The 12,125-nt window shown below is 42.1% G+C and overlaps 1 protein-coding gene across 2 annotated transcripts in view; it reads right to left on the bottom strand.

Annotated features, from left to right (window-relative positions):
* Positions 1-12,125, bottom strand: part of EIF2B3 (eukaryotic translation initiation factor 2B subunit gamma) — a 127,619-nt gene that overhangs the window by 24,182 nt on the left and 91,312 nt on the right. For both annotated transcript variants that reach the window (XM_028123486.2, XM_028123487.2), the window contains exons 7-10: positions 6,900-7,027; positions 5,599-5,789; positions 3,533-3,610; positions 2,838-2,986 (exon numbers count right to left, since the gene is read on the bottom strand). In XM_028123486.2, coding sequence (XP_027979287.1) covers positions 2,838-2,986; positions 3,533-3,610; positions 5,599-5,789; positions 6,900-7,027 — 546 coding nt within the window. The remainder of the gene's footprint in view (positions 1-2,837; positions 2,987-3,532; positions 3,611-5,598; positions 5,790-6,899; positions 7,028-12,125) is intronic.

The following is a 12,125-nucleotide window of genomic DNA, read 5'->3' as shown; positions in this document are numbered from 1 at the left end:
ATTACTACTTCTTGATTTTTTAGTTTTAGGCATTATCAATAGACTTCCCACAATGGAAGATGAGGATTTAGCTTCCCTTTTCCCCCCTGCTCCATCTGTCCATTCCTATCCCTCATTCTTTCAATATTGTTATAGCATAATTTTGGTCTATAGTGTTTATTATGACTACATAAATTCTTTTTCATAGTTGAGTTACACAGTGAACTATGATGCCTTTTCCTTTCATGTACAACTTTTTAAACAGAGTTCATAATTGTTTTGTTTTTGTTAGATGGTATTCTATGCTATTACTAATTCAACACGAACTTTTAGCCAGTTGTCTAAATCTTTCAATGTTTATATGCATCTGGTATTTTATCACTTTCATCTTTCTGAGTAAGTGTTCTGTGGATTCCACTCTGAGCTAACTGCTCCCTTTATGCTTCCATGCAGTTGTTCATATATAAAGTTGTCATCCTTGGATCTGCCTTCAGTATCATCCTATGGATACTTTTTGCTTTTTTAGAGTTGGACCTCTTGTATCTTACCTCTTTGGTTTACTCTTCATTTTGGTGGAACGCATCAGAAAAGTTTTTGACACTTTTCCATGGTCACACTTAACCTTTTGCTGGGGTGTAGAATTCTAGGTTGAAATTAGTTTTCCTTCAGAATTTTAAAGGCGTTGTTCTATCATCTTCTAGTTTCCATTGTTGCTACTGATAAGTCCAAAACAAAGCCATTCTGGTTCCTGATTGGTTGTATAGGACCTATTATTTTCTCTTTGTAAGTTTGTAGCATGCTTTATTCTCCAGTGTTCTGAAATTTCAAAATGATGGAGGTTTATTTTTACCTATTGTACTGGGCACTTAGTAGGCCTTTTCATTCTGTAAATTCGTATCTCTCAATTGTGAGACATTTCCCTATATTATTTCTTAAATAATTTCCTCCTCTGATATCTGAACTCTCTTTTTTTACAGAACTCCTGTTCAGATGTTAAACATCCTGAACTGGTCCTCTCATTTCCTTATCTTTTCTCTTCTAGGTTCTATCTCTTTGCTCTACTTTCTGGGAAATGTGACATTTATCTTACAATTCTTTTTTATTGGGGTTTTCCTTTTGTTATCATAGTTTTAATTTCATAGAGTTCTTTTTTTGTTCTTTGAAATAACAGGTTGTTTGGAAGTATTTTTCTCTCCCTGCAGAGTCTCTGTTTCTTCTAAGCAGCTTTCTTCTGTTTGATCTGTGGATCTTTCATGATAGGCTTTCTTTAGATCTCTGGTAATCTTTGATTATCTCTTCATCTTTAGGGGAGGATTCTAAAAAGGCTGATTGGAAGCTCTAAGCACATGAATGGAATTTGTCATCCATAATTTTCACTGCAGGGCGATTTGAGTGGACTGTTAGAAATCTCTGACATAGTGGCGCCTGGGTGGCTCAGTCGTTGAGTGACTGCCTTCGGCTCGGGTCATGATCCCAGGGTCCTGGGATCGAGCCCCACATAGGGCTCCCTGCTCTGCAGGAAGCCTGCTTCTCCCTCTCCCACTCCCCCTGCTTGTGTTCCCTCTCTCACTGTGTCTCTCTCTGTCAAATAAATAAATAAAATCTTTAAAGAAAAAAAAAAAAGAAATCTCTGACATAAATCACTTTAGGTTTTTTTTCTTGGGCTGGTCAGAATCTCCAGAGAAGCTTCTTCCAAACTCCAGACTGAAGGCTTTATGCCTGGTTGTCAGGGTTTGGGAATCAAGTTGGGAAGGGGGCTTGGGGGAGGACAGATCTTAGTGGCCAATATCCCTATAGTCTCCAACTTTCCTGGTTTTTAATTATGGTACTTCCTCCTTCAATCCTGTCTATTATCTTCCATGAGTCACTCTTCCTAAAGAGCAAAGGCTTAACCTTTCCCCCTGCCCCTCACTGGCAGCTAGGAGAGGTAGTTCAGCTTTTACCGAACTTGGCAGTCTTCCCTGTCCTTCTCTCCTATCAGTTCCTAGATGGAGAAATCGACAGGTATCAGATCTAGAATCAAGGCTTTAGAATTAGCTCTTTCAGGCTGATCCAGTCTAGTGTTTTTCAAAATTTGTTTACAGATCTGCTTCACATCCTCTAGGAAGGACAAGTGCCCCTTCCCCACTGTATTGCAAACAACTGTGCTTTTATCAGTTTTAAATATTGAGTTTCTGCAGAAGATTTATCTTGACAAAAAGTTTACTTTCTAAAAAGTCTGAAGACCATTGCTTTGGTAATATCCTTCCTCTCTTCCACTGCCTATGCTTGCATTTTATACAGCAAAAACCTGAGGTCCATACAGAGGAATAATCTTATTAAATATCATTCAAGTCTTCTTACTCCAAGTTCAAGCTGTTCATAAACCCAGATTTTAGGATACTCTAAAGGGTCTCAAAATGGGGGAAGAGTCTCCATAACTTGTAACAAAGAAGCTCTCCCTTAAAAATAGTATGTAGCTTAAATGACCATGCCTCCTAGTCCCCTGCCTTCTTCGGGGCTGCTCTGGGACACTGAGAAGCAAGGTGACCCTTAGACATTGGTAAGGGTCATTCCAGCACTGCCAGCGGTGCCCTACGGTGGCCATCCCATCGAGCAGCTGATCAAAGCAAGAGAAGGCAGCCTCTCTCAGGACCACAACTGGAATAAGTGTGAGAAAGTTGCTGGAAACGTTTTCAGAGACCATGTCTTAATGGAGCCAAAACCAAGGCCTCAAAGGGCCTAGGCACTGTTCCTTCCTTCGCCTTTTTCCTTTTCTCCCCCTCCTCAAGCTGAGCCCTTTCCGAGGCTGGACTGGCCCCCCAAACCTTCCAGAGATGCCAGGGACCTTGCCTCAAGTGGGCACAGGGGGAACATACCCTTCCTCCACGGTGACTGAGTTCATGAGAAGGCAACTGGTGATAGTCACTCTATTTCTTATGACACAGGATGAACCAATGACTGAGTGCTTAATGGATGACTTCTCTCCAACCTGTGTATCTGGCCCAATGAGGCACTCAACTCCAATCTGCAAAATGCAAATATAAAACCTTGTCCATCCATCTCAAGCAACTGCAAACCAACCCCTCAGATCCCTTGAGTTGGGGTCTAATGCAATCTTCCCCCAGAGACACTTCAGTAGAGGGACTATCATCCCTCTGCTCCATCCCATCATGGTCACCAGCATGTGATCATATTTCTCAGGGCCACAAGGTCATGTAATACCTCTGAGATCAACTCAAACTTACACACTCATGCATTTGTGTATAGATGTGCTCTCTTGAAGAGAGTGCTCAAATCAGGGTAAGAAGAGGGACAGAGATGGAAAGCTCCTGTGTCTGAGTCCCAAGACCATAATGGATCTTCCTTACGGAATTTGTATGCCTGGGGTCAGCACCTGTCCAGCTTCTCGAGTGTCTGGGCTAGAAGATGGTATTTTATAACCACAACCCAGTTGGGATTTCCCTAGGACTAATGAGTTCAGGGCTTGAGAACCCCAGTCCATCTTCTCAAGGATATATCTCAATGCACCTGGAGACTGTCCCATACCCGCCCTGCCCAAGATAGCACTTACCAGGTGTTTGCTGACAATCTGGGCTGATGAATGAATCAGTGATTCTTCTGGACAGAGAACAGACAGCAATTTGGGCACCTTGAGGAAAGAGGTTTGGTCACCAAAGTTAAGACCAGAAAACACCTGAAAGCATCTTAGGTAGAACTCAATGCCCAGCTAGAGATGCAGGGAGTTTTCAGCCACAGCATTTCTGTTGGGGTGAGGCAGGGCAGGAGGCTGCTATATTTCCCCTAGGACAAGGATCATATGTGTAGTAAATTCTAGATGGTCTTATCCTTAGTTTCCTAGCTGAGAATCTCCTCCCTGAAAGTAATGCCACATCCCCCAACTGGGAGGCGCTAAGACAAGCCTTCAAGAGTCTCGACCATAATCATCCCAGGTTCCTGCTCCCCTCGTAGACCAGTGTGGCCATGCCTAAAGTGAGGGTAGGAGCAATGTCAGACAAATTCTACAATCAGGACAGGTACTGAGAGGGCATCCATCCATGTTCTTCACCAACCAAATTAAAATGTTGAAGGTGTTCACACTAGACTGTCTCCAGTATGAGAAAATGGAAAAGGCTACAGATTTGGAAAATTTTAGCTCTGGACCTATTAGGAAGGCACAGGTAGTGTGCCTACTGTCATTCTGCAGCATGGACAGAGTGCTGGGCAGAGCATTATGTGTGGCGGCCACACTGGCTGAGGGACACCGTGCCGGGACTGGCCACGCTGGCAGTGTGAAGGCTAATCCCTCAGCCTTTATCCCCCGGATCTCCTTCCTTCATTACACTTCAACCACGGCCATTCAGGCCTCTCTGCTGCACAGGCCCTGCTGGTACTTCAGAGCACACATCCCTAGCCCAGGCATCCGTGGGCCTGCTTTCAGACCAGCCTGACAGACTAGTCAGAGAACTGAAAAATGAGACCTGAAAGTCAAATTAAGGAAGGTTTCTAATAACTCTGACCCTACATTGGGGCTAACTTTACTGAGGACTGCCCTGGGTAAATGTGAGCCTAGTTATGATTTCTCATAAACTCTCTGCCTTGGATGCTCTTGGATCTATAACCAACCCAGGGTAAAGCCAGCTTGAGGTCTGGGCTATACCCATCATATAGTGTGGGTCCTCAAGGTTTCTGAGCCAGGTTTTCTTCGGGGACTACATTCCAATCCCGATTTTCAACAGTATCTTTTATCATTCTACTTGACCTTCCCCCTTCACTCCCCAGCTTATACCTGCACTGACAGTTTCCACAGAGTTCTACCAGAAACCATGTCAAGAGCTAATCTCTTCATCCTCTCATCTCTCTTGTCCTTGCATGCCACCCCAGTGTAGTTCCCTCAGTCACCTATCTTTTCTTCTTCTCATCTCAACCCTTTACTGCCCTGTCTCCTTTTCATGGTCTCATCATTCCTCCCTCCCTCCTGTGCTGCTACACCGTAAAGAGCTCCTCTACATCCTCAGTCTCTTCACTGTCTCCTCACTCCATCCCCTTTTAACTAAAACCTGGCCTATCCTTTGAGCACTGCTTCCTCTTCAACAGAAGCTGCTCATTCTCCGTATCTCACAAACCTCGGGGTTAAAAGGAGGGGTAGTTCTCCGATGCTGTTTCCAGACACTTCCTTCTCATAGACATTCCTTCTTTGAGGCTCTACCATCTGACTATACTCTGTTCCTTTACCTTCTTAGGAAAGCCTCCTCTCTGCGCCTATGTTTACTTCATCACAGTTATGATTACACAGTATTTATCAGCTTGTTTACGAAGTACTGCAGATCTCCTCATGCCCAGCAAAACAGGAGAAAGCTGCTGAACCCAGAGGCCAGAAGTTAGCCTTCCTGGGGATCTTAGCCCTTTTTTGGAGCCACAGAGGCTCTACCTCTATGGACTAGGCCTACCACTTCCCCTTTTGCTGTACCTGGGTGCCCACCCCAATGGTATCCCCTGACATGCCAGGTCTTGCTTAACCTTGGGAATGAGAGGGATTCTGAACAAGTCACTGGGTACTTAATGAAGAAATAAGACAAAAGGCTCAGTGTTTCTTGGACAGGAGCTCCCATGATTTCTCTTCTAAACCCATCCTCTTACCTGTCTGTTTGCTTCCATGTAGAGTCCCAGGGTGCTTACTCGAGAGCAGAGCCCCTCTTTCATGATATGGACATAGCAGCGCACCTGTGATTTGGACAAGTCTTCCCACCTGTCTCCTCGACAGATATTCCAGCAGGCATCATAGGGAGCAAAGGTCAGTGTATTGCCTTCTTTTATAAAACTGAAAATATCTTCAGAATAAACAGAGGAAATAGAGACTCAGTCACATTTTGAAAGAGGGTACAGCTCACACCTCTCTCCTTGGAACTTACCCATAGAACATGAACCCTGGGGAAATCCCATTAAAACCTTAAAGACTAAGTGAAATTCAAAGAGGCAACGTGCTTTCCTGAACATCTGAAATATTGTGTGATACAAAAATGATTAAAAAAGAGGTCCTAAAAGCAAGTTTGACCAAAAATCAAGTACTACTAAGGACAATAAAATAGAGGACTCTTGTAAATCATGACATAAAGTAAGCAAGGGTCTAGGCTTTAGTGACCAGCCATGTTGGCTTTGTGCCACTGGCCTCTATTACCATATCTGGTAGTTGTGCTATGACAGAAATAGTATAGGGCTTGAAGCAGAGTTATCTGGGCCCCAGTTTTTTCAATTCTTAAAACAACCATGTGAGATCTTTTATTGTATGATAAGAAAACTGGGGCTCAGGGGACTGAGTAACCTGCCTCAGGTCACAGAGCTAGTAAGAGGCAGAGTCAGATTTCAAACTGAGGTCTGTCTGATGCCAAGTCTTGATATCTTAACCATCATGCCATACTGCCTCCATTTATTCATTTGATAAATATTTTTTTGGAACACCTGCTATGAACCCAGGACTGGCCAGGGACTAGGCAGGGATATGAGAGCAAACAAGACAGACCTCTCCCCAACATCTTGGAAAGGAGATAGTCTGGTTGGCCTCTGTTTGAACTGTAATAGTATACTCCTTTACCTTTCTTCCTTTGACAGAAGAGGCTGAATTTAGTCAGGAGTAGGGCTGCCCAGAGCCTAGAGAACAGGGGAACTGAGAAGTGGGAGGCAGAGTTTACTCAAAACAGTCTAGTGAGAAACACAGCCAAACCAGGGCTATGAACCAGAGAATGGACTTGAGGCATGATTAGCCAATCCTTGAAGAGCACAGTGATAGAATCTGCTTGAGCAAGCCTACCCAGAGCTCAGGAAATGGTGTCAGCTACCCTGTCTTGCCTGGTGGTTAGACAAGAAGCTGTTGCCTTGTTGGCTAGCTACTCTTTCCAAAGGTGCTGCTACCCTTATCATACTGCAGCAACCCAAGCACTGACCTAAGGACTTCCGCTCCTTTTTCTTTAGATCCTCCTCTTTTTCTTCTTGTCCTTGTTGTGAGGAAGCTGAGGAGAACTGTTTTCTTATTAGGTATGGAATCAGTTCACTCCGGACGGAAGTGATTGACCTAGGAAGAAAGAGTGGTCAAATATGAGAAATCCGACTGTCTGGATGCTCTGGGATCAAAAACTCTGCATCCAAGGAAAAGCCAAATTCCTTCCTGTCATGCCACCTTGGGACTGACAGGGATCAAAAGCGGCCTGGATTTTTTGGTAGTTCTGGAGAAGTGGAGGATCTAAGTTCTCTATCAGCTTCAGGCTGGAGGTGGGAGGGTAGTGCATTAAATCCAAGAATTTATGCAGAAAACAGTCTTTTACAACATCCAGTTTACACGGTGTGTATGCACATGTACTTGTGTGTGTGAGTATATTTTAATATGGTGCCTTGACTCTTAACTGGCAATAACCTATTTGAAGGAAGAATGCTCCAGTCTTGAAAAAAGTTGCTTATTTTTTTTCAAAGATTTATCTATTTATTTTAGAGAGAGAGGAGGGGCAGAGGGAGAGGGGGAGAATCTCAAGCAGACTTCCTGCTGAGCGCAGAGCCCCCACATGGGGCTGATCTCAGGACCCTGAGATCATGACCCGAGCCGAAACCAAGACTCGGATGCTCAACTGACTGAGCCACCCAGGCACCCTGAAAAAGTTGTTTAAAAACATTAAAAAATTTTCTCTATAAAGGACTTGTATATCTTCTGTTAGATTAATCCTAAGTATCTTCACTGTTTGTTGGTATTATAAATGGTGCCTTTTAAACAATTATTTTCTTCTTGTTGGTTTGTAGAAATTTAATTTACTCTGTATTTTAATCTTGTAGCCGATTGCCTCGCTAAACAATTTTACTAATTCTAATAATTTATCTGTACATTCTGACAATCATACCAACTTTGAAAACAACACTTTTTTTCTTCCTTCCTAATTCCTATAACAGGGAAGAAGGGACCCAATCCTTAATACAGTGAGTATGATTTTGAAATAAAAGCACAGAAGGGTGAGAGACCAGCACAAGATTTTTAGTTTTCTCTCTCAAGCTGTGACTTTGTCAGAATTTTAAATCACTAATTAATTTATTTAGGATTTAACAAGCATCTATTATTATGCCAATTACTGTGCTAGGCCTTGGAAATATACTGTTTCCGACTTCAAAGAATTCATAATCCAGTGGACAGTAGCCTGATCCAGGATTTAAGGAAGAGGGTAGAAGGAGATGAGTCTGATCAGGTAGGCAAGGGAGCCAAATCATAGAAGCCTTCTGTGGCAGTCTCTAATTTGGACTGAGAAGCTAGTGGGGTTTTTAAGCAGGAAAGTGACATTGATCAGTTTTATTTCTTTGTAAGATAATTCTGGTAGCAGTGGCAATAGGCCTGATATAAGGAGAATGAAGACAGGGAGACCAGTTACAAGACTCTTAAAGATGAGATAATGTGGCCTGAGAGAGAGAGAGAGAGAGAGAGAGAGAGAGAGAGGTTAATGTATAAGTAGCCCTATAAACCCCACTGCTGCTGCCTCCTTCACGCCCCCTCCCCCACCCCCATTCAAAGAAGCTCTGTAGGCTGACAGGACCACACAGACGGAGTGTTGATAGGAAGGCAAGACAGAGGCAGAGGCTGAGGAGGGTAAGCAAAATTATGAACCCTGGAGCTACACAGTTCGAGGTTTTTGTCATTTTTGAAGGATCAAGTCAGACATCTTTGAAAAATTCTGTGTAAGCTGGAAGCTCTTGTATTGAATTTCAATGTGATTTTTCTCCTGATCCTTTGATGGAGATTAAAAATTTCCATATGAATACAAAGAATGAAATAACACTCACTCTTATCTCTTTTTCTCTCCTTTTAATGCACCAAACCAGTGTGGGTAGCAAATGTTCCTTGGCCCCCTCTGGTGGAAAACAAGTCAGTTCCTTTTGAAGGAATGACAAAGCACGGACAGCTGGGGGATTTCAGAGCCATGATATTTACATTATGGGCCAAACAGGACCGTCACTGTAGAAGCAAGTAAACAAGCCTTGGCACACAGCCCCTCAGGGCCGAGTTCTTTAAGGAGATCAGACAGTGATTTAAAGAGAGGACATGAAGCAGTCCTGCCAGGTCCCACCTGCCTCTGCTGGCACTCAGCATCAGGTTAGTTCCCATAATGCAGTTAGCTCAGCAGCATTACAGAGGACAAAATTACTCTTCCTGCTTCCTACTCAAAGTAGAGGCAGCTCAATGCTATGCCAAGAAGTGGAATAGGCCACTGTGAACCTTTGTGAACATCCTGACCTTGGGGCCTAAGATAAGCAGCTGGATTTATTGCCCTGGGGCTGGGCAACCTCACTTTTCCCCTTCCCTCTTCCCCCTCCACTCTTCCCTTCCCTGGAAGGAATACACAGCCTTCCAGAAACACCTGCCTCATCTCATGAATTATAAGCTTCAAAGAAATAAGAAATCACAAAGGAGAACAATAGATTTTGACTATTAGCTATCAACAAACAACTCCACCAAATTAAAGACAAAATAATTGCTACAAATAGAAAAGATTAATATCCTAAATAGATATGTGTTCAAAAGATATTTTAGAAGAAATAAAAAATAAAACAAGATTCAATTTCTCCCCCAATCAAATTAGCAGATTTAAAAAAAATTTTTTTAGGGGTGCCTGGGTGGCTCAGTTGGTAACCCTTCTGCTCAAGTCATGGCCTCAGGGTCCTGGATCAGGGCCCCCCTCCCCTCATCGGACACCCTCCTGGGATCATGACCTGAGCCACCCAGGCACCAAATAAATAAATTAAATCTTTAAATTTTAAAAAAGATTTTATTTATTTGAGAGAGTAAGTGAAGGGGGGAGTGTGGTGGAGGAGGGGAGGACCAGAGGGGAAAGGAGAGGGAACAGCAGACCATGCACTGTGCCCAGGAGCCCGACCTGGGGCTCAGTCTCAGGGCCCTGAGATCACGACCTGAGCCGAAACCAAGATTCAGATGCTCAACTGACTAAGTCACCCAGCTGCCCCTCAAATTAGCAGATATAAAATAATTCTCATTACTGATAAGGATGCTTTGAGACAGTTACTCTCATACAGTGGGAGTCAGAGTATAAACTGGTAAAATCTTTTCTGAAAAGTAACTGGCAATACATAGAAAAGGTGTTCAAGATATTCATATTATTTCACCCTATAATTCTATTTCTATAAACCTATCCAAGGAAAACATATTATGCTCAATAAATATTTGCTTAAATGAATGAAAGAATCAGATTATAAAAAGGATCTGTGGGGCGCCTGGGTGGCACAGTTGGTTGAGTGCCCCACTCTTGGTTTTGGCTCACATCATGATCTTGGGGTTGAGCCCCATGTCGGGCTCCGCGCTAGGTGTGGAGTCTGCTTGGGATTCTTTCTGCCTCTCCCTGGCTCCCCTCCTGCTTGTGCTCTAAAATAAATAAGTAAATCTTAAAAAAAAAAAAAAAGGATCTTTGGGAAAAAAATATTCCTCTTAATGTTATTTATAAAAATAGAGAACAACCAAATATTCAACAATGGAAGAATATTAATAATATATCTATGTAATAGAATATCATATAGGCAAAACTCTGATTGTAAAGAACGTTTTAATGACAAAGGAAAATGCTCATGAAATAGTACTGAATAAAGAGAATGAAATGCTCATGACATACTGAATAAAGAAAAAACAAGTTATTTTTACAGCATGATTTCAAGTATGTATATGTCTATATAAAAATAAAATAATGGAAAGAAATACACTAAGATGCTCTCAGTTATCACACAGTAGAATTATGGGTAATATTTTCTTTTTATATTTTTTGAATTTTCCAAATTCCACAGTCATTAGCCATTCCTTATTTCTTCTTCCCTTACCTTCTGTGGCATCACTCTCTTGATCCGTTCCTATTTCTGATATCTGTTTCCCCTAAAATATTGGGTGTTTCTTAGTATTTTTCTTTTTGCCTGTGATTTTTCTCATGTTATTTATCTCCCTGAGACAGATCATTACTTAGTGGCTTCTTTGCTGCTCATTCCCAAATGTGGACCCATAACCAAGACCTCTCTCCTTTACTTTACTTATTTAATTTTTTTATTTGACAGAGAGAGACACAGGGAGAGAGGAAGCACAAGCAGGGTGAGTGGGAGAGGGAGGGAGCCCGATGCGGGGCTTGATCCCAGGACTCTGGGATCATGACCTGAGCCGAAGGCAGACGCCCAAGGAGTGAGCCACCCAGGTGCCCCTCTTTCAACTGCTTTTAATTGGTCTTCTTTCTTCCAGTCTTGCCTCTTGAAATCTGTCCTTCATATTGTAGACAGAATACTCTCTCTCTAAAGTATAATCTGATCATGGGTCTTATTCCTTCTATCTACCTCTCTATATTGTGGTTTTTCTCAAGTACAAATCTGATCTTATCTCCTTAAATTTAATGCTCAGGATAGTGGTTACTTTTGTGTGTTGTGGGGGATAGTTACTGTCTGGTAGGTAGCATGAGGAGAGATCCTGGAAATGTGGTAATGTTCTGTTTCTTGACTAGAATAGTAGTTACAAGGGTGTGTTCACTTTGTGAAAATTTATCGAGCCATAAGACTGCTCTCAAATATCATTTCTCCCTGAAAGCCTTTCATAACACTTCTAGCTTCTGAACTCTCACAGCAAAGACAATTATATACTGCTTTTTAATCCATATCATTTTTGAGTGTTATGCTAGGAAATTAATAGACATCTCAAATTCTTATAGCAATCCTCATGGTAGGTATTCTTGTCCTTGTTTTATAAGTGAGGTAATTAGAGCTTAGAAAGATTATCTTTTTAAGGTTAATACAGTTTTATACTTGGCAGAGCTGAAACTTACTCCATATCTATCCCAAGCCCATGACTCTTTCCACTATACCATCCACTATACCATGGTAACTAATACTCTGTTTACTGCAACCATAGTACTTTCCACAGGATTTATAATTTTTTGCTTATTGTCTCTACTGATAGACATGAAGGGAATGCTAAATAAATATTTATTTGAATAAGTGAATGAGTAAATGTGTAAATGACTGTCATCCCTCTAGGCCGGACAGCTGCCAATAATTTCTTCTTCTGATTTTTGGACATAGAAAGTGGAGCTTTCCTGATTTGGCATTGTAATGAACTCTAAATATGTTTTTCTATTATTAATATTACTACCATTAAAAAT

Source organism: Eumetopias jubatus, unplaced genomic scaffold (genome assembly GCF_037043125.1).
Source record: "Eumetopias jubatus isolate StellerSeaLion01/CBP00866 unplaced genomic scaffold, mEumJub1_p1.0 scaffold_4, whole genome shotgun sequence".
Taxonomy (NCBI): domain Eukaryota; kingdom Metazoa; phylum Chordata; class Mammalia; order Carnivora; family Otariidae; genus Eumetopias; species Eumetopias jubatus.
The sequence above is the reverse complement of the archived record's forward strand: the minus strand, read 5'-3'. Positions and strand labels throughout refer to the sequence as shown.